Source organism: Lynx canadensis, chromosome C2 (genome assembly GCF_007474595.2).
Source record: "Lynx canadensis isolate LIC74 chromosome C2, mLynCan4.pri.v2, whole genome shotgun sequence".
Taxonomy (NCBI): Eukaryota; Metazoa; Chordata; class Mammalia; order Carnivora; family Felidae; genus Lynx; species Lynx canadensis.
In genome coordinates, this window is record NC_044311.2 from 24,385,298 (window position 1) to 24,406,230 (window position 20,933).

A 20,933-nucleotide genomic window follows, 5' to 3' on the forward strand; every position below is an offset into this window, starting at 1 on the left:
ATACGTTGTAAGGCGGGGGTGGGAGTGTCTTAGTCACACAGTTCTTTTTGGACTTCTACTAGCCCTGCTGTTTTCATCTTCAACCTTCCAGGGTTGCCCAGGACATTGACATCGCCAACAGGATGAGAAAAATAGCAGGGAAGATAGTCCTTGGGAGTTTTTACAGAAAGGACTGCAGGCGGCATACATCGCTTTGACTCACATTCCCCTAGTTGGAACTCAGTCCTTTGGTTATCTCTAACCACATACAACTTAAGAAAATGTAATTGAGCCATGTGCCCAAGAAGAGGAGGAAGCAGGTGAGCCACTAATGGCTCTCTTTAAACTGGAAGCTTCTGGTTGCTTTGCTTCTTCTGCTCTTTGAAAGGGCTCTCTCTAAGGGAAAAGCTAAAATCACAGTGGGAAACTTGTGACCTTACGTCTCACAGTCTGAGAAATCTGACTTTGTCAGCACTCTCAGAAAAACCAGCCCATCTCTCAGAGACAGACTCCCAAAATTGAGCTCAAAAGGCTGCTGTGTGAAGCCAATATGTTCCTTTCTCTATCATAGGACATATGTAAGACTGACATCCTCATGCCCCATGGACCACCGCATTCACTTCCTGGTAACAGACTTACATGGATGCTACGTTGTTATCTGATCACTTACAGTGAGGGAGAAAAAACAAGTTATTGAACTACGTATGACCAGCATACTGTAGGCCTACATGGCAAACGCAATCAGAATCACAGAGCTCCTTGGAGGGCCTGGTATCAGATGGATGCAGATGGGAAGACATATTTAGTGAAACCAGGCTGTGAGAGCCTAGCATACCTGCTCCACAGTAAGGAGAGTCTTCCTGTGGTCCTAGAAAGCACATGGCCCATTAACCACTAACTCAGCCTCCCTCTCCCACTGGCTCTTCCCATATGTGCCTCTTTGACTACTTTTCTCTGCTTCTTTGGCAGACCCTTTTTGACTGACATCTTTTTGCTTTTGATATTATATTAAACAGGTAAGGGATATAGTCAGATCTTGTTAGCCTGAAAACCACCCAGTCTCGTGAGGAAGGCTTTGCATACCTGTATGTTCGGAGGTACTTTGTATTAATTTTACAGTTTGACTTTCCCATAGTTCTTGGGTGCACCCCACAATTACTTCCAATAATTAATAAACTTGATTTCTGAAAGGAAAATTGGAAATAATTGTTCCCTTACCTACCATTTCAGGGATACTGACATAACATCTCTTTACTGTGTGGTTGCTTCAGTAAATCAAGAGTTAGGCTCCAGGTTTTTCTCTTCATGCTGTCATTCTTCGCTTTTTGACAGCCCCTTCAAGCTGATCCTCTTTAGTGTTTACTGAAAATGTGTTGAAGAGATACGAATTGATGAAGTTGAGAGCTATAAGATGTTTCACAAGATTGTCAGCCCTAGGTCGGACCATCATCATGTTGTAAGTTGGGGTTGTTAGTGATATGATTCTTGCCTTTTCTTGAAGTTCCTATTGCAGTACAAGTGCCTTATTCATCACTTCTCTCTTTCTATAACAACAGCAATAAAAACAGAGAGTATTTCAAATTATTCCACTTAAGGTAAACGTTGTATGGTGCTTACATGGCTTGAGCTGTCTTTGGGGAATAGTGCCAAATAGGAAAATTTGAAGAAGGCAGAAAAATGACAGGAATGGTTGGAGTTGTTTTCATAAAGCCAGGAAAGAGATAAACCCTTTAGCCTCATCTTTCCAGCTAGTATCTGAAAAAATCCCACCAGATTTTCTCAGAAAAGTTGTAATGGAATGTATCTATTATAAATTTTACTTTATGAGAGGACCCACTGACAAGAATATCAGCTATCAATTTGAGATCAACTACTTAATTTACTTAATTCATAACATCTTGTTTAAGCTTTCTCATTTGAACTTTCCTCCATTTGAGTTCTAGAGACTAACCAACTACATAGGAAACAGCACTGAACAAAAACTAAATTTCAAGATATATTTAGGACTTACTCATTCAAAAGAAACTGACCTCTGATTAAACAAGGGAGAAGAGATTTCATTATGGCAGAGGTAATAGAGTTTGATGCCCTAAAGAATTTCATTGAAGGATTTAATGTGTGTGTATGAATAGTCTTATTAAAATTATTGTCATTTGTTGGGGCGCCTGGGTGGCGCAGTCGGTTAAGCGTCCGACTTCAGCCAGGTCACAATCTCGCGGTCCGTGAGTTCGAGCCCCGCGTCAGGCTCTGGGCTGATGGCTCAGAGCCTGGAGCCTGTTTCCGATTCTGTGTCTCCCTCTCTCTCTGCCCCTCCCCCGTTCATGCTCTGTCTCTCTCTGTCCCAAAAATAAATAAAACGTTGAAAAAAAAAATTAAAAAAAAAAATTATTGTCATTTGCTACCAACCATTGCTTTTGGTGTAAGAAAGCAAATAATGCAATATAGATAGTACGAGCATTCTGTTTCCTTCTCCCGTTTTCTCTTCCTTCCTTCCTTCCTTTTTTTTAAATAAGATTTAATTATGAGCTTCTTGAAAAAAGGAAATATAGAGAGTAGCTTGAAAGAACATTTAAGAGAGTATCAACAAGGCTTAGTGAATAATTAGCTATGGATGATGAGCAATTCATTGTATTTCCCAGATATCCACCTATTGATTGAGTTAGTGGGAAAATGTATGAGTTGAGGAAGTTTGCAACAGTAACTAGGTATAAGAAGGTTAGATAATAAGTTGATTTTGAGTAGGTTGTGGGATATCCAGGTAGGGATGTGCAGAAGGCAATTGGGAATGTGTGTCTAGTGCTCAAAGAAGAACTTGGAACCAGAAATAGAGATTTCTAAATCTAAATCTAAATTGTAGTTGAGGGACTATAGGTGATCTCAAGGAATAATATGTTGAGGAGATGAGAAGAGAGCTGGGAGGGGAAACATAAGACATAATAGGGGCAAGAGGAAAGAGCATATGGAGAAGACTTAAAATGTGGGAAAACCATGAGAAGATAGAATTACAGTGGCCTAAGGATTGATAATTCCAAGAACATGGAAATAGTGACAAATGCTGTAAAGAGATCAACCAAAACAAAAAACAATTAACACTGTTGAAAATTGCTGCTGTATTTAGGGTGTACATTGAAGGGGAAATAAAAGCGTCCTTTCAGATTGAAACAATGCCATGAAAAATATTTAAAAAAACAAGCAAAAAGACTGTTGATGATTGAGAAATAATAAGGGAGAAGTAGAGATAGTATGGAACCTACAGATGAAAATAAATCAGTGACACCATGCTGTTGATAATAAAGGGATAATTCTTCTCAAATGCATAGATAATGTGGCATTTTTTCAACTAGATCCTTACTAAAGTAATAAGTCCAGTTTTTCATTCTACATTTTGAGATGTGAAACGTTATAAAATATTATTTGAAGATATATAAACTGATTATTTAGAAGAAACAGATAACGCTAGGGAAAAAAATGATCAAAGCTATGTACTTGAATCTGAGATTATTTAGCCCAAAAAGAAGACTGAGAATTAAGAATGTTCTTGGGGCCGCCTGGGTAGCTCAGTCGGTTGAGCGTCCAACTTCGGCTCGGGTCATGATCTCGAAGCCTGTGAGTTCGAGCCCCGCATCGGGCTCTGTGCTGACAGCTCAGAGCTTGGAACCTGCTTCTGATTCTGTGTCTCCCTCTCTGTCTGCCCCTCCCCCACTCATACTCTGTCTCTCCTTCAAAAATAAATAAACATTAAAAAAATTAAAAAAAAAAAAAAAAGAATGTTCTTCAAACTTTCATGAACCATTACGTAAATGAGAGCATTCCCTGGTATATGTAGCCGGGAAAGGTTTGAAGATCGAAATGGACTCAGTTCCTCAGTTACTATCTCCATGACTTTAGGGAGACTACTCCATACCGTTCTGAACCTGTTTCTTTACCTGTAAAATGGTGAAACATTTGTTGTGAAAATTCTGTGATTGTGAGATAGTGTTTGTAAAGGGCCTGCTATGATCTGGCACCCGGTAGAGGATACCTGATGCCGTGTGTGCTTTCTCTTGGAGAAAGTGGCAAGACTCGTAGACTTGAAGCTATTTATGGCATATTTAAGCTGTGGGTTTTTTTCTTTAAATTTGGTGTTTAAGTGGGGCCTCACAAATGAGCAAGGTTATTCCTAAACCTCTTAATTTTCAACAGTGTCATTTACATAGAAAATTTCCCCAAATAACTTAATGGTACAGCATACTATTTGTTGATTTTTTTAAAAAATTGTCTATTGCTTTCTATGTAACCTACATACAGATAAAGTGAGAGGGTTCTAGAAATCATTAGACATTAAATAGTACAGTCTAGAAAAAGAAGTTATAATTTAATAGCTGATGAGAGCTCTAAGAATGACAAAATCAGTTAAGTTCATTCTTTCCTCACTGTGGTGCACAGTCCTCCCTGATTTCCCTGAAGAAATCATATCCCCCCTATTGCGCACTCTGATGGCACCATATACCTCCTTTTCTAAACATTCAGCACAGACTCAGTCCTACGTTAATATATGTACTTATTTGATTGTCTCATCCTCTAGTATAAACCCCTTCAGGGATTTATTTCTGGGCTCTCTATCCTGTTCTGTTGATCTGTGTGTCTGTTTTTGTGCCAGTACCATTCTGCTTTGATTAGTATAGCTTTGTAGTAGATCTTGAAATCTAGGTTTGTGGCATCTCCAGTTTTGTTCTTTTTCAAGATTGCTTTGTCTGTTCAGGGTCTCTTGTGGTTCCATATAAGTTTTAGGGTTATTTGTTCTAGTTCTATGTAAAATGCTATTAGTATTTTGATATGGATTGCATTAAATCTGTAGATTGCTTTAGGTAGTATGGACATTTTAACAATATTTGTTCTCCCAATTCATGAGCATGGAATGTCTTTCCTTTTGTTTGTGTCATCTTCAGTTTCTTTCATCAATGTTTTACAGTTTATGTAAAGGGGGCTAAGGTCTTTCGTCTCCATGGCTAAGTTTATTCCTAGGTTTTTTATTCTTTTGGTGCACTTGTAATGGGATTGCTTTCTTAATTTCTCTTCTGATTCATTATTCACGTATAGAAATGCAACAGATGTTGCATGTTGTATGTTGTTTTTGTATCCTGCAACCTTACTGAATATATCTATCAGTTCTAGTAGCTTTTGGTGGAGTCTTTACGGTTTTCCATATACAGTATCCTATCACCTCTGCAGCTATTTCTTTAAAAGCCAGACTCTGGCAAACTCTTTGGTTTACCCAGTCCATTGAGCACATACCGGGTACGAGACACTTTGCTGGAGGCAGATACTATACAATTGGTGATCTGGACCTGGGGTCTGCCCTCAGTGAACTTACACTCTGCATGGAAGGTAGACATGCACACAACTAACCATAATGCAACACAAGATGAAACAGATGCGAAAGTAACTTAAAACCAGCATGCTGTCAGAATGGAGAGACTGGAGTAAAGTGGAAATTCACAAAAGGCTTCATGAGGAGGTGGTATTTGGAGCTGAGAATGAGCAGGATTTCAGAAAGCGGAGAACAAGTGAGTAGATGACTCTAACCTGAGGGGACAGCTTACCTGAAGTCTGGTGATTTGGGAAATGTCCATAGTTAGTTGTGAGTGAAAGGTAGCATATATAGCGAATAATATGAGAAGTATTTTAGGGCCCAGATCATGGAGGTCCTTGAATGTCATACTAAGAAATTGGAACTTTATTTGATTTGCATTTGAGACCTGATTCAGAACCAAGGAAGGTAGTAAAAGAAAATCAGGCCTAAATTTTTGAAAGGTGATTCTGGTGACATTATATGTATGAATCACTGGGAAACCAGATTAGAGACTTGGAATACTCAAGGCAAAAAATAAGACATAGTCTGAACTACAGGGAGGGTCATGATCATGCAGCATTATGGTTTTGTCATAGGAGTCATAGAGAAGGCATATTGATACAACTTGCTCGGCCCAGATTTTTATGTTCTGGGTCTAAGGTTCTGTCTAAGAGGCAGTCTGAAATGGTGATACCAGAGATGGAGGTTTAGGGCTTTTTGTGTGGAGAGGTGATAGTGGAAAGATGAACATAAAAAGGATTGGACAGAAAGAATTGAAATTGAGGGTATATTCACAAGGAGTTACTTTGCCAGATCTGTAAGATTACGTGAGTGAGTGAGTGAGTGAGTGAGTGAGTGAGTGAGTGAGTGTGTGTTTTGTAGAGAAATCCTATAGTTGGTGCCATTTAAGGCTTCCAGGTGACTTTTAAGTGTCAGACTTATCTGACTTCCCAGATCTTCAAAGGCATGTGTGGAAAGAACCAGTCCTACCAGAGGTCAAAATGACTCACTAAGAAAAGTAAGCATAACACCATTTGATAGACTTTTGGTAAAAGAATGACAGCTTCAGCCAGACTTGTAAAGTGTTCTGCATGTTATTTAACCTATTATATGTGTGCTATGAGTACAAAAAAACTAAACTGAGAAAGATATAAAATACCTTTTATCTTGTATCTTAAGTAACATTGAAGAGATTAAGTTTTATTTTTAGTTTAGTGCAGATAAGTATTATAAAGAGGAAATCAAATGAACCCCATACATAAGCCTGTTATAGAGATAACTCCCAATAATAGGTGTATGGGAATGGAGTACTATGACACAAGTTAAGGAAATGAGGGCTCAAATTCTCCACACCCTTGCCAACACTTGTTATTTCTCTTCTTTATTATAGTGATTCTAATGGGTATCAAATAGTATCTCATTTTGGTTTTTATTTACATTTCCCTGATGACTAATTATGTTGAACATCTTTGCATGTGCTTATGGGCCATTTGTACATGTTCTTTAGAGAAATGTCTCTTTGGATCCTTTGCCCATTTTAATTGTGTTGTCATTTTATTACTGAGTTGTAAGAGTTCTTTATATATTCTGGATTCACAACTCTGATACATGATTTGCAGATATTTTCTCTCATCTGTGGATCTTTTCACTTTCTTAATGGTGTCCTTTAAAGTACAAATGTTCGTAATGTTGATGAGGTCCAACAAATGATGAGAGTGTTGGTGCCATAGCTAAGAAATCATTGCCTAACCCAAGGTCATGAAGATTTACTCCTGTGTTTTCTTCTGAGAGTTTGATAGTTTTGACTCTTACATTTAGGTCTGTGGTCTACTTTGAGCTAATGCTGTGTGTGATGGGAGGTAGGCTTCCATATTCATTCTTTTGCATGTGGGTATCCAGTTGTGCTTTTTGAAAAGACTGTTCTGTCCCCCATCAAATTGTCTTGCCCCCTTTCAAAAATTAATTAACCATAAATGTGAGGGGTTCTTTCTGGACTCTCCGTTCTGTTCCATTGATCTGTTTGTTCTTAATGCTAGTACCACACTGTCTTGATTACTGCAGCTTTGTAGTAAGTTTCAAAAATCAAGAATTATGAGTCCATGTACTCAGCTTAATCTTTTTAAAGATATTTTTTGCCATTCTGAGTCACTTGCATCCCCACGTGAATTTTAAGATCCTCTTGTCAATTTTTGCAAACTATTTATTTTAAAAAATATTTACATAAAAAGAATTATACTTTGCTTTTTTATACTCCCCTCCTCTTTTCATCTTTAAGTCATCTCTCAAAGGTATTCTAAATACAGCGTCCATCAGGAAATAAGAGCTCTGTGCTTCTACGTAGAATAACTACTGGAGAAGGATGGCCTCCAAAGATTCCTCTTAATCTAGATGGGTGATTACTTAAGTCCTTCTCATTCTCCTTTCTGAATCACAACAAAGTATGCAGCTCTGTTTCCACTCACTGCTTCACCGTTCTAACCAGGGGTATCTTGGACCCCAACTAACTGATTTGATTCTTCAGGAAAAAAATGAGGTCCTGAAAGTTATCTTTGTGGAGCATTTATGGCTGTGGACTAAAAGAAAGTTCAGCTGCCTCTAAAACAAAACAAAACAAAACAGTGGTGAGTGGACAGCCCCACTTATGGAGACCCCGTCCGTAAATCTGGGAGCTATCAGTTGCTCCACACCAATAGGGAAGTTAAAGAAGTCGGAGAAGCTAGCACAGAAAGAGTGGGCTCTCCAGAAGTAGACCTCTTGCTTCACCGTAGTCAAGCATTTCTTCGTCCTCCTCACCCTCACCGCCCCCCACAACGTCGCCTCACTTCTCATTCATTCAGATAAGGTACTAGATGCTACCCAGGGTGAAACCTGTACTTCTGAACAGCCCTCCTCCCAAATAGTGTTTCTCTCCAGGCCGGCATTCACCTGGTGCTATACAGCTATGCCAGTTGTTAAAATATTGAAGTACTTTGATGTCAGTGGTTAGAGAAATCCAGTGTCTGAGGGGTTACAGCCCGGCACCAGCAGCAGCTCTCCAGACATCTCCTCCTGGCTCCCAGTTGGCCCTAATTGGTCTCTGCCTGTGCTACAGCAGTTGTTTTATATTTGACTATTGCCTCTGCACACATTTATACAGTGAAGAGGGTTGATAAACTAATCCAATGGTGTCCTTCAGACCCTGCCTTCCCAAGAAGAAAGCTGTTACCCAAAGCCACCTTTCAGGTTTCTGAGAAAAGCCCCCAATTGGTGTGTGGATGGAATTCGGGGCTTCTAAGAACTTGGATAGGAAAGGTTTATTTTTTCACTTCATTTTCACCAAGCCCTCACTAAAACTTAGTATTTGCTTCAGCTAGGGACAAAGACAACAAACCGCACTAGTAGCGACAGCACCCGAAACATTTTCACTAGTAGCAATCACAGATATTTTGTATCACGTTACGGTTGATGAGCATATCTTGAAATGCCATTTACATTCATCACTACTTCTAAATTATAGTAGTGATTAGCCAGCCGCTATATCTTATTTAATACATTAATATAAAAGTGCATGTCACTACGTTATAGATTTGTTCGATATTTTGATTACTGTATTTCAACATAATTGGTTTCCTTTATAACCCTATTTGTTTTATATATTTAAAAGCATTATTCTGAAAAGGGGGCTGAAGTCTTCACCAGAAAACAGAGTAGTCCACAGCACAGAAAAGATTAAGGACCCCTAGCATAGACCGGCCGTGTGAGCAGCGTGCAGTTGACGTGCTAGTTATTATCACTGGATATTGGAAGGGGTGTGGTTTTAAGATTTTAACACTGACATATATCCAAAGTCACTGATTAAAAAGAAAACATTTTATGACACTAGCTACTCTTAAGAGAAATTCATGTCTGATACCGGTGTTCTTTTTTTACAATGATACCTGAAATCCTGAATAAAGTAATCAAGAAAGGCAAAAGTCCATCTATAGGAACTCTTCTCGACGGTCTCTGTGGTCTCGCTTGACATACTTTCTTAAGTAGGGATTGCTGTTACTCAGGAGAATATAACTAGTCTGGGTGTTATTTATGGTTGTTGTCTGATTTCTTTCCTCATTTTGACATTTTTAAAATTCAGTACTGATACTTCATTGCTATACTAGGAAGCATCACAAAAAATACAGTGTACGTGAATGACCTTCGTGAGAGTGGATTTATATAATAAATGAATGTTTTTAATTTCAAGATGTTTCATCATTGAAACTACCCCCCAAATTGCAAAGAAGTGTGGCTGTGTGAGGCTTCCTTTTACCAGGCTCAGTGTGCAGGACTTTAGTTTTGGTTGCCTTGACAATTGCAAAGCAGGTAATGAAAGGGCAGAGGATAGGGAAAAGAAGATGGGAGCAACATTTCTCAAACCAGGGTTCTCATTCCCATAGAATCATGTAGACTTCTTCTTGGGAGTTCAAAAGCCCTAAAGCCAGTTTTAAATTGCCTCTGTTCTGATGATACCTTTGTTTACACTTCCTGTAACATACCTAAGATAACACTTTACAATGATAATTTCTCTAGCAGAGATTTTAGCTTCTAAGTCACAAATTGGAATATTTAGGAATATTTTTTGAGATTACCTCTTTCCTTTTTCTTTTACATCATTGAAGGCTGGGAACCACTCTTGGGCAAAGACAAATGGGTTTCCATATTTCTTTAAACCATTGAAGTAACACTTCTCCCCCATTCTGCTCACATTTAAGGAAAGAAAAAGGTAAAGAGTTCAGTACTGCTAAAAAGAGCTAACCAACTATTTAAAAGTAATATTTTGAGGCCCAGTTTTAGTAACAAAGAAAACATGTAGACCTAAACTACTTTGCTATGCATATATATATATATATATATATATATATATATATACATACATACATATATATTGGGGGGCATGTTAATCTGGCATCTTTCCGCATGCTAAATTCAAAAATGTAAATATATTTTAAAAAAGGAAAAAATTGTATTTCTCTTTTGGTGTCTATTTATTGTGTGAAGCTACAGTCGAGCATAACGCACAGGTGGTTTAAAATGCTTCTCTGCCATCTGAGATCTCGGCTTGCCAGGGTATAGATGGGGATGTCACTTTAGGGAATTGGGCTTATTCAGTATGTAAAATGAGGCTGGCATGGGTTCAGAGGTTTTGTCTGTGTCTTTACCCAATTAATGATTTTTTGCTTCCCCCCCTTTTTTTTTTTAACTTTTTTAAGGCCTTTAAATTTTTCTCTTTTTTTAAGTTTTAATCCGTAGATGCGTAGATTAGAACTACCTGAATATTTCTGTCAATTGCACTAAGCTTCTTAATACCTAGTATTCATAATACATATTTCCTATCAAACCACATCAGAATTATCAATATATAAACCAGAGGTCACTTTAATTCTGTCTGGTATTGAAATAATAGTCTAATTTATAACCTTGTCACAAAGGTTTATTTTCTTTTTTTGGTGAAGATCTACGTTAACTTGATGAATGCATTTTGGATTTGTAATAGTGCAAAAAAAACCTAGATTTTATTTTTCCAAATCTGATATTTTGTGAGCTTTTTTTATTACCAAGTATTTGACATTTAATTCATGATATGGATTGTTTTAAAGAAAGAAAGGAAAAGTGGTTTAGGTAAGGAAGGTATGGTTCAGTACACTATTTATACATAAATATGTGTAGTAAAATGAGTATTACCTCAATAACAATTAATGTAAAGAGAAAATGAACTCTTGGATAAATGACAGGGAAGGAAATAAAATGCAAGCCTAGGTTTGACAGCAGTATCTAGATAATACCGCTCATTTTATTTTTATATATATTTTTTCTTAAGTGTGAATTTTGTGAGCATTTAGGATCATAATGTCTGCCTTTTTGATCCACTGTGTTACTGTATCTAATTTTAATGAAGAGGGCAGTATGTGGCAATAAGAAACAGAAATAGTGAGACCTTTGTGGACCCTCTAGCAATCAGTGAATATCAGATCGCAAATTTCCCCAGCTTTAATTACAGGCAAAAGAAAAGATAAAATTAGCATTTTAATATAGAAATATCTTAGGCTTTAGGAGAATTATGATAAATCTAATGTTGCCTAGCGAACCAAAGAGGGAATATTACAACAAACTGTCTCCTTAGGAATATTTGTTTAAATAAAGGCAACAATACTTCATCCTTATCTTTTTTTGGATAATTATCACTATTTCAGGCTGTTCTTTGTTCCAGGTTTAAAATACCTTTAGTTAAAAAAAAAAAAAAAAGTAATTGGCAGTGTTTGTTTTCTATAAAACTACAAGAAGGGAAAAATTCTGTTTGCTTGGCACTAACAGGATAATTTCAGGGGGAGTTTTTGCTCTTCGGCTCCAGTTCACTGGTGCCGTGGCATCCCTGTTCTTGGAAGCATTTGGGTTATCTCGTTTCACTTACAGCCTACTAAACTAACTCCTCTTCCATGGCTGAGGTTTGCCCACCTGTCTCCCCTAAAACACCTGCAACATATGTTTGCATAACCCTGTAATGCCTTGCCTTTGGGGTCCTAAGAAATTCCCCCAGAGCTTTTTGCTTATAAACAGCTGAGCAATTCGTTTTTCTAATGACGGTTGCTTTTCCCCCAGCATTGAGGCAATAACATACTCACTAAAATAAGAGTCTCATTTTTCATCAAAGAGAAATGTTCGACATATTTTTACAGTGCTGCTTCTCCTCCTGAGCTCTTATTTTTTTCCCCTTTTCTAATCTGGCTGAAAATTAAGAGTTGGTAGCAAGGTAATAGGGGAGTGAAAGCGAAGTAATTCTTCATTTGTCAAATATTTTCTTTTCTTCATGCCAAACATACATTATATTGTAAATATAAGTCAATCTTTTCTATTAAACAAGTGCTACTGGAACTTTATCAGTTTAATTTAATGTAAAAATTGTGATCAATAAATTATAGAAGTGATAATAATTTGGACATATTGCAGGAGATCGCTTTAATTATTACAACCTTATAAGCTGGTAAGCAAGTATGCATTAATACGGTTTTACAATTTTTTTTTTAATTTATAAATATATGTACTCTTATGCTGAGAAGTAAAATAGCATCGTTCCCCACATAGGAGATCCAGTATGCATGAGAGATTTTCCTAAATATGCGTTTTGCTTTTACTTTTTTTAAATTTTTTTTTTTTTTTACATTTATTTATTTTTGAGACAGAGAGAGAGACAGAGCATGAATGGGGGAGGGTCACAGAGAGAGGGAGACACAGAATCCGAAACAGGCTCCAGGCTCTGAGCTGTCAGCACAGAGCCCGATGCGGGGCTCGAGCTCACAGACCGCGAGATCATGACCTGAGCCGAAGTCGGATGCCCAACCGACTGAGCCACCCAGGCGCCCCGCGTTTTGCTTTTCAAAAACACGTTTGATAAAAATCCACCCAAATTTATTTGTGATTTCCAGAAGTACAAAGCACCACTTTCTCTACCTACGGTTATCATGAATTTTAAGTTGTCAAACTGTCAGATCTGCTCTCAAGTTAAAAGTCTGTGTGTCAGTGTTCAGTGTTACCAGAAGATAACCATAGCTTCCATTTCATTGAGTTTTTCTCGAGTGCCCAGCACTGGGCTGTGCGCTTCGCGTTCATCGTCTCATTTGATTCTTACCACAAGTTTGCAGTGAGGGAACTACAGCTAAGAGGGTAACCGGCTCCTCACAGGGGCCCTGCTGGTGGGCGGAGCAGGGGGGTCCGAGCAGGGGCCTCACTGACTGCTGATCCCTTGCCTCCCCTGCCGGGCAGCCTGTGCCTCTAAAGCAGATGAGTGAGGTTATGTTTACCCTACTTTAACTCCTAGTGGTACATTCATGAGTTAGAAGTGGAATCACAAGGGTCACTGCAATTGCTTTTCTTTTGCTCCTTTTGGTTCTAGTGTGTTTGTAAATAGCCAGCCCTATGAAAGGCATTGTGTTGTTCCAAGTTCTGAGAGGAATACTTTACACTCTTTTCCTTCTATAGTCTCCATATAACAATTCAAACGGAGATAGTCATCTTCACACGAGGATGAGCTCAGTTGAGGGACCGATCTAGAAAGTACTATTTGTAATGACCTTTGTTGGATGAGTTTGATTTCACCAGGCTGAGAACAGGAAAACTGTCATGTAGCATCTTGTAGTTAATTATTCCTGTAGCATCTTTTGGTTACTTGTACTTAGTGTGGGTTAACATTTAAATATTTGTATACTACCGCACAAAGTGAGCATCAACTTAAAATACTGAAATATTCATGGGGGGAAGAGTGGCAGAGGGAGGAGGGTGATGTGCCGATCTGTGACTTCCATTATAGATTAGAGCACAGGGGAGTTGTCCACCGTCAGAAGTCATACTCCGTAAGGGACAGGGTATTTGTTTTACCTGAAATTACGTTAAGGAGCAGCTTACTAGCATATAATACAGACCTCAGAAGTGTAGAACGTTAGTAAACTGTAATGGAGAGGTTAGATAGATTCCGATCAGTTTCAGCCCTTACATTCATTGATTGCTGTCCTTTAAGTACTGTTTGTAAATTGATTTTGTAATCATGCCAAATTAACAAAAGCATTTTGGAAATTCACAAGTACAGCATGGGTTGGGTTGGGTTTTCGCATATACTTCCTTCTAAGACACTTGTTTCTGCTTCTGTAAGTCATTCTGTCCCAAGGCTTTAAGATGCCTCCCAAAACCCAGCCTGTCTGTAGAATGGGTGGGATTTTCAGCATTCTTCTTCTATTGAAATAAAATAAAATGCTCAAGAGAAAGCTTTAAAAAGAGCTCCAACAGCTTGTTAACAGAGAAGAATTGAGTGAGTGGTACTTGGTAGTTAACTAGCTACAATCTTGTAGAAGATCTATCTCTAGTCCATCCGGGTTGGTCTAGGAAAGGCATGGTAAACTCAGGGTGAACTGAATTTGTGGTTTCTGCATCTTCACCTATAATTTAATACAGACTTCCCAGGTAACGGAACGTAATCGGTATTCCTCGTACACAAATCAATGTCAGTTATGATCACCATTTTGCTATCTTTTGCCCAAAGAAAAATTCACCAAGAGTGTGTTTCTTTTGTATAATACACATTGGTTTGGAAAAGCCTATAATAGTCAAAATCCTGTCTGTATGAAAATACATTTAAAATAATTAGCAATTGTTCCTGCCCGTGCAAAGACATACTATTAAAGCTGTTGACATCACATGTCCTGCACGATGAAAAATTATAACTGTCATGGAGTCCAATCTTTCTTACATACAGAGCTTTATATATGCACAATTCTACTGGCTCATATTTTAGAGGAAAGTCCAGATATTTAAAAATTAAAAATCAGAACTGTTATATTTCTATAAAATTTTATTTGTAAAAAAATCCTTTTAAATATGAAAAGCGAGTATCTCTTTACTTTTAAAATGTTTCAGTTGCATAAAGTTAGAATTATGCTCATTTAATCCGATGCCCCTAAGGAAACCATCGTTATCATTTTGGTAAATAGCTGTGCGGAAGGATATCATTCCAAAATTTCTTGACTTTTTCAAACCTTATTCAGAAGAGACAAAAGGAACTTAATTAAAAGAGAAGAATTACAGGTGGATTGAAGAGCTGTCAGGACTGAATCTTAATGTATAGCAGCGTTTGTGCCCTTTTTATGGTTCGTGTCTATACATGTTGATTTTTGTAGCTACACGATTTTTTTTATGTGTATGTCAGACATTTAGTTCTGTGCTGTCCATTACAATAGGCACAAGCCACATGTGGCTATTGAGCACTTGAAGTATAGCTGGTCCAAATTGAGATGTGCTGTAAGTGTGATATATATAGTGGAGTTCAAAGACGGTACAAAAGGAAGAATGTAACAAACCTCAATGATTTTTATATTGATTACATGTTACAGTGACAACATTTTGGATATAGCGAATTAAATAAAATACTACATTTAATTAAACTTGTTCCTATTTTTTAATGTGGTTGCTAGAAAATTTTAAATCACATATGAAGCTTGCATTTGTGACCCACGATGTATTTCTGTTGGACAGTCTAGTCCAGATCATCTATCTGTTGACATATTTATGTTTTAGTAATAGCATCATCTTCTCATAAAATCCTGTTCGATAACTTTCAACTATAACCTCTGATTTTATTTTCTTACATTTCAAATGCTGTTTTTCAACATGATCTTTTGATTCTTTTTTTTTTCTTTTTTTTTTCATCCCAGTACAGAGATACTTTAAACTGCCTCTCGCTTTGATACTAGTAAGTCTCCTAGGAATTTAAATAGGCCTCTGTGAAAGCAATACTTGAGCCTCATTCATATGTTCAAGTTAGATCATTATTCCTAATAATGGCTTTAAGTGCTTAGATACATCAGCACTTCGTGTCTTGAATTGCTTGTCATTTCTTTAGGAAGATGTTTCAAGAACTTGCTCCATGCAATCCTTTATTTCATTGTTTTCTAGCAAAAAGTAACATAATCTTTTATTAGTTTGTTGTTGGGAGTCAGAAGAAGAAAAGCCTTTTTATTCGCAAAAACAAAATGTATTTCCAGGTAGTGAGAATCTAAAGAGCAAAATGAGTCATGAGTGATAGTCCTGCGAAAGTTATTTTTTTAAATAAATCATGAATGCACTGGCAATCTGCCAGTAGCTTTAACCTCTATTTTATTTTCCCATTATACTTGGGTCCAGGTTGTCATCAGCTACCATGAGGAAACCTGTGTAATTCCTAGAGAGAGAAAAGTTGCACTGTTAGACTTAATAGTATGGTAGTCATGGAAGCATCAGTCCTCTTCATCAAGGCAATTCAGATTTGATTATTGTAGAACTGTGTTGAATACCAAACCAGTGGAGTAGTAGCTGGAGCTAAATCAAGGGATTGTCATTTTTGTCAGATGATTAGGGCTGACTTGGAAGAGATATGAAAGGGTTGAGCTGTGTAAATATTCTCTTTTCAACAGAAAAAGAAAAGGTCCATCATGGCCATTAAGATGCAGATTGTTAGCTTGATGAATTTCAAACTATTTAACCTTAGCAATTATACACCCCCGCCTACATACAAGTATATCAGTGCCTTGGGATTATGGCTCCAAGGATTGATATCGAAGTGTATTGGTAATTTTCTATTAAGATGAAATGAAGCCTTTCTATGTCTAGATAGAGCTCTCAGAGGACAAGGCATGCTCTAGTTCAAAGTCCTACTCATTAACCTGAATTATAAGTTCAGGTAAACCCTGGAACACACTTATTTATAAGTTTTGTCAAACTTTTTAATGAAAAATATATGTAATTTAACATTTTAGAGATGGTATTCGTTTTAGTTATGATATTAACATAGTAACCGTTTTATAAACTAGAATTTATTTAATTTTTATTTGCCTGTGAGGGACTTGATACATTTAAATAATGGACACATTAAACGGTGGTAATATATTTAAATTGACAAACCTGACCTAATGATTTCAGGACATTTTTGCAATGTTTATGGATAATATCAAATGCCAGAAAGGCCAGTGTATTGCTGTTGGTATGAAAATGTGCATTGGTCAGTTTGATTTTCTATTTTGATGGTACTCTGCTAATATTTACACTACTTTGGTACTTGTTAAACTCGTAAATAAGAACAGATGACATAGAAATTTCTAACTTTAAAAGAATTGCTGAATTCTAAAATAACACATTCGTTTTTGGAGAAGAAAGACTCGGTGCGCCATCTAGTGGGCATGTTTAGCATTCTGGTTATCAAAAACTAACGGCGATTTTTTTTACTCTTCCTCCAAAAGGCAGCTTTCTTAACACTTTGTATCTCTCAGGCATTAGGCCTAGATTGTTCTTGTGTTACATCTCATATAATTTTTCAGTTTTGTCATAATTTTATCTAGTTGTATTTTGGAAAGTCATATTCAAAGTGATCAGAATCATCAGAAATAAATTTACTTATCTTGAGTACTGAGAAATGTATAGAATTGTTGAATCATTATATTGTCCATCTGAAACTAATATAACACAGTACATTAAGTATGCTTACAAAAATCTAATGACAGAAATAAATCTTTGTGAACTTTGAGACAGGTAGAAATAAAATCTATAAGATAATTTCAGTGTTTAATCACGACTAAGATCAGTTAAGGTAAACTTCAACAATGAAAGCAAAACCCAAGCATGCTAACTATTGAACTTTGTTATCATATGTACTCTTTCTACAAAAACAGTTGTCTTTGTTCTTTTGTGTCTTAATGTGTAATTTAAATAGCTTTATACATTTAAATTTCTTTTTTCTGTAGAGAAATCCAAGACCAGTGACTTACCAATTTCATCCAAATTTAGATTATTACAAAGCACGGGGAGCAGACCTCATGAATAAAAGCCGGTAAGTGCCCTTTCTCTGATGAAAGTTACAAGCCACAAAGATATTCTCTGAGATTTTCAGGAATTTTTACACATTTTATGACAATGAATTTAGAGATTTTAGTATATCAGTGGGCAATGACATCTTTATTAAATAAATCATCTGAGTTTTTTTTTAAGGCATGAGAAAATGTATACATTGATGTCAGTGGTAAGAAGAAAAATAGAAGAGTATTTGTTATAATTTGAAGTTAGGCAACTTCATTTTTCTAACACTAATAAACCTGAATAAATTGCGCCTTTATCTCTTTCCAGATCCTTGCTGTTGATTGAAAAGAGGCAGTTCTATAATATATTTTTAAATTATTTCAGTAACAAAATTAAAATTGGGTTTCCCAACTGTCTTTAGAACTACACAATATGCTTATAAATGCATCTTGTGTGTGCATTTGTGATTACATACATAGAAATTTTAAGGGTCACTGTAGGAATAAAAAAACATTAAAATTCTACTTTTAAAAGAAATTAACATTGGCATAAAGGGTTGATGAACAGTTTTGTTCTTTCATAATACTGTACTCAGATGTCTCAAGAGTTAACTTGTCAAACCAGAACCATCTCAAATTAGAATGTAATTTCAAAGTTTACTCTGGAAGACTAAAATGTTAGTAATGATAAATGCTGCCAAGTTGTCCGAATTTTTTTCCGTAAGCATTTTGCCTATGTGCTAGCTTTTCTTCAGTAGGATTCCAGCAACCTAAATATACATCTATGGAGTAAACACACATAATGTGTTCTGCTCTTACTTGGAGAGTTAAAAAGAAGACTTAATTCCTGCCACATAGAAACTCATAGTCCAAGGGGTGAGAAGAAGTTTATGGGAGAGCAGCTAAATTTAAACTTGTGTTCTGACCCCTGTTTTAGTGTTGTGTTATTTTTAAATTACCCATCCTTGATTGAAATCTGTCACATACTTTGATGTACCGTATAACTGTGACCCTGGCTCTATAGCCCATGAGGCTCTTCTCTGAAGCTCTTTTTTGTTCGTTTCATCTGATTCTTGTTTCACTAATAGAAGGCTATTCTCCTTAGTCATTTGTTCATTTAATTTAACAATTTTTATTGCGCGCCAGACTTTCATTATTCTAGGTGTTGGAGATACTCAGGGAACAAACCAGATAAAACCCCTGCCCTCAGGAATCTTAATAGTCTAGTCACTTGTATTTCTACTCTGTCACGTCAAGTATTTAGTTTTGGTATGTTTAAAAGAACAAGGTATTTTAGGTACTTTCTTTATATAAGATTTTTCTAGCTAGAATCCCTTCTTCTCTCCCCTATCCTCCCCTACCCCAGCACCGCCAGATTAGTTTCCACACAACAGCCAAAGAACTCTCAATTTACAGAAGATTATATTACACCCCAACGTAAACCCCTCCAAAGGCTACCTCTTACTATTGATAATCCAGTCTTCTTCCTGGGCCCGTTTTCTATTTCTGTGACCTCCTCTCCTTTCACTCTCCCCTTGTCTTAACTCCCGTGCTTGCACTTGCTCTGCACCTTTCCTTCCCTCCTGTTTTCTTGCTTCTGCACGATTTGGGGCTCAGCCCAAAGGTCATCTCACAGAGGCCTCTCAGACCTGCCTATTTTCTTTTTCTCTCCCTCTCAGTAACCCTCTACCCCATTGCCCAGTATCATTTTCATAGGGTTCATAACTCACTGAAGCTGTAGACTTCATTTACATGTGTCACCTGACTCCCCAACTTCCACACTAAAATCTAAGCCTCCTGAAGGCAGGCACGTTGTCTTACCGCTTGAGAGCACTGAGGAGAATGTCAGGCATAAGGAAGTTCCTCAACAAATATTTGTTGTATGTGTGTATACATGTGTTATCTTTTTACGTTTTTTTGATGTTTACCTTGTGTTCCAGAAAAAGAAATGAACTATATACCCTTTCCTTCCCGCCCCCCCGCACTTCATGTTTTATCTTTCTTCTGTTTAGCCTTCTGTCCTTGCATTTTTCCTCTCAAAAGATCAGTTCTGTTTTAGCATTTTCTTATGAGCACATTGAGATTCTTGTACAAAATATCATTGTGATGACTGGAAGGAAGGCTTTTCACCAGCTCTGTTTTAATTTCAAAGCTTAAAACTGAAATGCAACTAAATGCAAGGTGGTATGTGAAGAGCACATCACAGATCAGTGGGAAGAATTAATAAATGGTGTTGGGAAACTTGACGAATCTTTTGAAGAGGTATCAACCCATAACCTTATCATACACCAAAACAAATTCCACCAACAAATTCCAGCTAGATCAAAGTATACTCAGGCAAACATCAAGTGTCTATCTGACCTCTAGTTACTAGAAGACTTTTTAATCTTAAACGTAATGGAGGAAAATCACAGTGGGAATGACTGGTGCATTTTACTATGCCACTATTTGTAAGTAGATATTTCAATAATAAAATAAACTGAATCAAAAGGTAGATGGAAAATGGGAAAAATATTTGTAGTGTAAGTAACTGAAAAACCAATATCATTAACGTATACAGAATCTATTCAGTTCAGTAAGAAACTTCAGATCCCATCTCAGTGGCCATTCTATCTCATGCCATGTTCTTGTTGGACCCTCCTTTTCTGTTTATAAATTTTGGAACACCGTCCAGACTTCTGTTCTTCACTGTACTCATTCCCTAGAGGATCACAGCCCAGGTTCATGGCTTTACATACCATTTATGACTGAAGGGTCCTGAATTTATATCTTAGGATGACCTCTTCCTTTGAACTCCAGATTCATATGCCACTTACTATTTCCTCTGGGATGTCCCATATGTATCTCAAATTTAATACTTGCCAAACTAAACCCTTGATTCTACCTCCGCAAGTCTATCACTCCTCTGTGTTTCTCCAGAACAGTAAATGGTCAACCCAGTTGATCAAGCCTTAGAATCGCCTGTGACCTGTTTCTCTTACATCACACATCAAGTCCATCACCAAATCCTCTTCTAAATACATCCTGAAAGAAATCACCTTTCTCTCTGTACTGCTAATACCAAGTCACCACCACTAGTTTCTTAACTAGTCTTTTTACTTTCTCCCTTGCTTATAGACCCTTTCTACATAGCAGCCAGATTAATGTAAGTCAGTTCCTATCACTCTGCTACTCAGAGCCATGCAGTTACTTCCCAAAATATATAGGATAAAATGCAATGCCTTTTCGATGGCCTACAAGGTAAGCCCTGCTTGATCTGGCCTCCTATCTCTCCAACCCCATTTGCTACACCACCATAC

At 37.1% G+C, this 20,933-nt stretch overlaps 1 protein-coding gene across 7 annotated transcripts in view; it reads left to right on the forward strand.

Moving 5' to 3' along the window:
• TBC1D5 (TBC1 domain family member 5) overlaps window positions 1-20,933 on the forward strand; it is a 550,248-nt gene that overhangs the window by 444,677 nt on the left and 84,638 nt on the right. For all 7 annotated transcript variants that reach the window (XM_032594665.1, XM_030328643.1, XM_030328649.1 and 4 more), the window contains one exon: window positions 17,584-17,669. In XM_032594665.1, the coding sequence (XP_032450556.1) occupies window positions 17,584-17,669 (86 nt within the window). The remainder of the gene's footprint in view (window positions 1-17,583; window positions 17,670-20,933) is intronic.